We start from the raw sequence: 2932 nt of genomic DNA on the forward strand, positions 1-2932 counted from the left end.
AATATATATTTAAATATATAAATATTTTTGTATTCACAGAATATTTTTGTTTAAGATTTGTTGCTAATTTTTCATGGAGGCAAATAAATAATAGATACTAAAAGAAATATAATGTTGGTTAATTATTGTTGTAGTGTTACTTACCATCGGAAACCCCGAGTGGTTTAAGAAGATTAAGAGCAGAAGAATTGAGTAACCTGAGAGGGAATGGAGAAGGAACACGAAAAAGCTTTGAAAGAATTTACGATTACGACATTTACAATGACATTGGTGATCCAGACAGAAGCCTTGATCTTCAGAGGCCTCCGTTAGGCGGCAAAGAACGACCTTATCCCCGCCGTTGCCGAACCGGCCGTCCACACTCCCAAGCAGGTAGGTAGGGTAGAACCTAAACCCTAAATCCTAAATTCTGAAATTAGTTAACTAACTTGTGATGTGACAGATCGTTGGTCAGAGAATAGGAATAATGGAAAAAAATTCTACGTTCCAAGGGATGAGTGCTTCTCGGAGGTGAAGGAGCTAACGTTCTCAACAAAGGCACTGCACGCGGTGCTTCTGATACTGGTTCCGTCGCTGGGGAAAATCATCAAAGACAAGGATCTTGAGTTCCCGTTCTTCCATGAGATTGATTCACTCTTCAGCGTCGGACTTGATTTGCCTTCTGAAGCTGATGATGCAACTGAGGAAGGATTTCTTGGAGCCATGATGCCTAGGCTTGTCAAATACATTTCCGGTGGTGATCGCCAAAATGTTCTTCGCTTCGAGACCCCTGAGACAATGAACAGTGAGTGTAATTTGGAATGCCTGATTCACTTATTTAGGTTTCCTTTGGATTTAACAAAAGTTTATTCAATGTGTTTAATTAATATTTATTTTGCAGGGGATAGATTTTTCTGGTTTAGGGATGAGGAATTCGCTAGACAGACTGTTGCTGGCCTCAACCCACTTAGCATAAGTTTGGTCAAGGTATATGCTTTCACCATTATTTTAATTTATTTTAGACTCATTGGTTGGATTCATTTTTTAACAAGCGTGGTTGTGCACCACACAGATTGTGATGATAAATCTTGATTAATTATTTTGTAATTTATCTTTGATTAATTATTGATTCGTTTTTACTATTCTTTTTCCTAAACTAAGATTTCACCTTCTCCTAAAACACCAGTAACTTTGTAGGATTTTCTTTTGAACCATATATATATATACATCATTATCAGTGCATTTTAGGAATCACATTATATTAACTAACTATTGTGGAGTAATATAATTGAGAGAATTTACTTTCTTGATCATCAGGAATGGCCTTTGAGGAGCAACCTTGACCCAGGTAAATACGGTCCACAAGAATCAGCAATTACTTCTGAAATTATCAATAAAGAGATAGGAGGAATAATTACCGTAGAAAAGGTTTGTTTAATTATTATTTTAAAACAATATATATATATATATATAGAGAGAAATTAAAGGAGAAATTGAATTATATAAAGTGGTTTATATGTGATAGATATGAAGCTTTAATTTAAGTAAAATTTGGCAGGCTATTGAAGAAAAGAAGTTGTTCATTTTGGACTACCATGATATACTATTACCATATGTTAGCAAAGTAAGGAAACTGAAGGGGAAAACACTGTATGGGTCAAGAACTTTGTTCTTTCTAACTCCAGAAGGGACACTGAGACCTCTTGCCATTGAACTTACAAGACCTCCTATGGATGGAAAAAAGCAATGGAAGCAAGTCTTCACTCCTTCTTGGCACTCAACAAGTGTTTGGCTATGGAGGATTGCTAAGGCCCATGTTCTTGCACATGACTCTGGCTATCACCAACTTATTAATCATTGGTACGTACCAGTTATTATTAATTAATGATATGAATTAAATTTTGATATACAATCCGTGTAATATGTAAATCTAATCAAATAACATCAAGTCACAAGAAATAATTATTTTTTATGTTAATAAAGTAAATAGTCATACAAAACGAATGTGATTAGATGACGAGATAAAACATTTTAAAATTAAAAATTTAATTTGATGTGCTGACAGTGTAAACAATTACATTCGTTCTTTTGGATGATCATTTATGCGATCAATGTAAAAGATATTTATTTTTACTGATGTGGTATTACGTAATTGAATGTACGTGTAAAATTACTTTATACTAACAGTGCATCAAAATTAAAATCTAAAACGGTTCCGCTAGAGAACCAACTAGAGTCCAGCCAACTTCTGCCAACTTTCTAATGGATTGGACTTTAAAGCAACCAAACCAACTAAGGTAAAACTAACTCTAACCAATTAATTAAAAAACAGGTCTGTTACAAAAAAAAAAAAAGAACTTTTCACTATCCTAATTTTTTAAATTTTAAAATAAAAAATAGCTTAATTAGCTTATATTATAGTTAGTTCTTAGACTTTTTCATTCTAAAATTAAACTCACAATAATATATAATCCACCACAAATAATTCAGTCTTATTAAATATTTTACTTATTTAATTTCCTTACTATTTGTTAGAATAACAACATTGTATGTATCCAACAAAGAGAAATGTTAGGGGGTTTAGGGGTCAGCAATTTTTGTGATTTGTAGCCATTAAATAGCCATCAATGATGGTTTTAATGGTGTGAGATTGGTGTGAGATTTCATCTAATGACTCACTTTTCTTTACTAGTTACATGCTGGCCAGAATTTAACAAAATTGCTGGCCCTAGACTTTTTTCCCAAAAAAAAAACGAGATTTAGTAAAACGGGATAATGAACTTATTATGATAGAGTGCTATTATTAGTTAGAAATAATTAGGATGTTAATTATTGCATCAAATTTTAAGGAATTTGGTATGTACAAGATAATTCATCTAAATAATTGAATTAAATTATTTGGATTCAAACATACGTTAAGATATTAAAAACTATTATTTTCATACTAAAATCG

The 2932-nt window shown here is 32.4% G+C and overlaps 1 protein-coding gene across 1 annotated transcript in view; it reads left to right on the plus strand.

Moving 5' to 3' along the window:
• Window positions 1–2932, plus strand: part of LOC107628999 (linoleate 13S-lipoxygenase 2-1, chloroplastic) — a 9765-nt gene that overhangs the window by 3789 nt on the left and 3044 nt on the right. The window contains exons 3-7 of the mRNA XM_016331664.2: window positions 135–372; window positions 443–784; window positions 881–966; window positions 1297–1407; window positions 1538–1839. Of these exons, the coding sequence (XP_016187150.1) occupies window positions 135–372; window positions 443–784; window positions 881–966; window positions 1297–1407; window positions 1538–1839 (1079 nt within the window). The remainder of the gene's footprint in view (window positions 1–134; window positions 373–442; window positions 785–880; window positions 967–1296; window positions 1408–1537; window positions 1840–2932) is intronic.

The sequence above is a fragment of the Arachis ipaensis genome, chromosome B03 (assembly GCF_000816755.2).
Source record: "Arachis ipaensis cultivar K30076 chromosome B03, Araip1.1, whole genome shotgun sequence".
Classification (NCBI taxonomy): domain Eukaryota; kingdom Viridiplantae; phylum Streptophyta; class Magnoliopsida; order Fabales; family Fabaceae; genus Arachis; species Arachis ipaensis.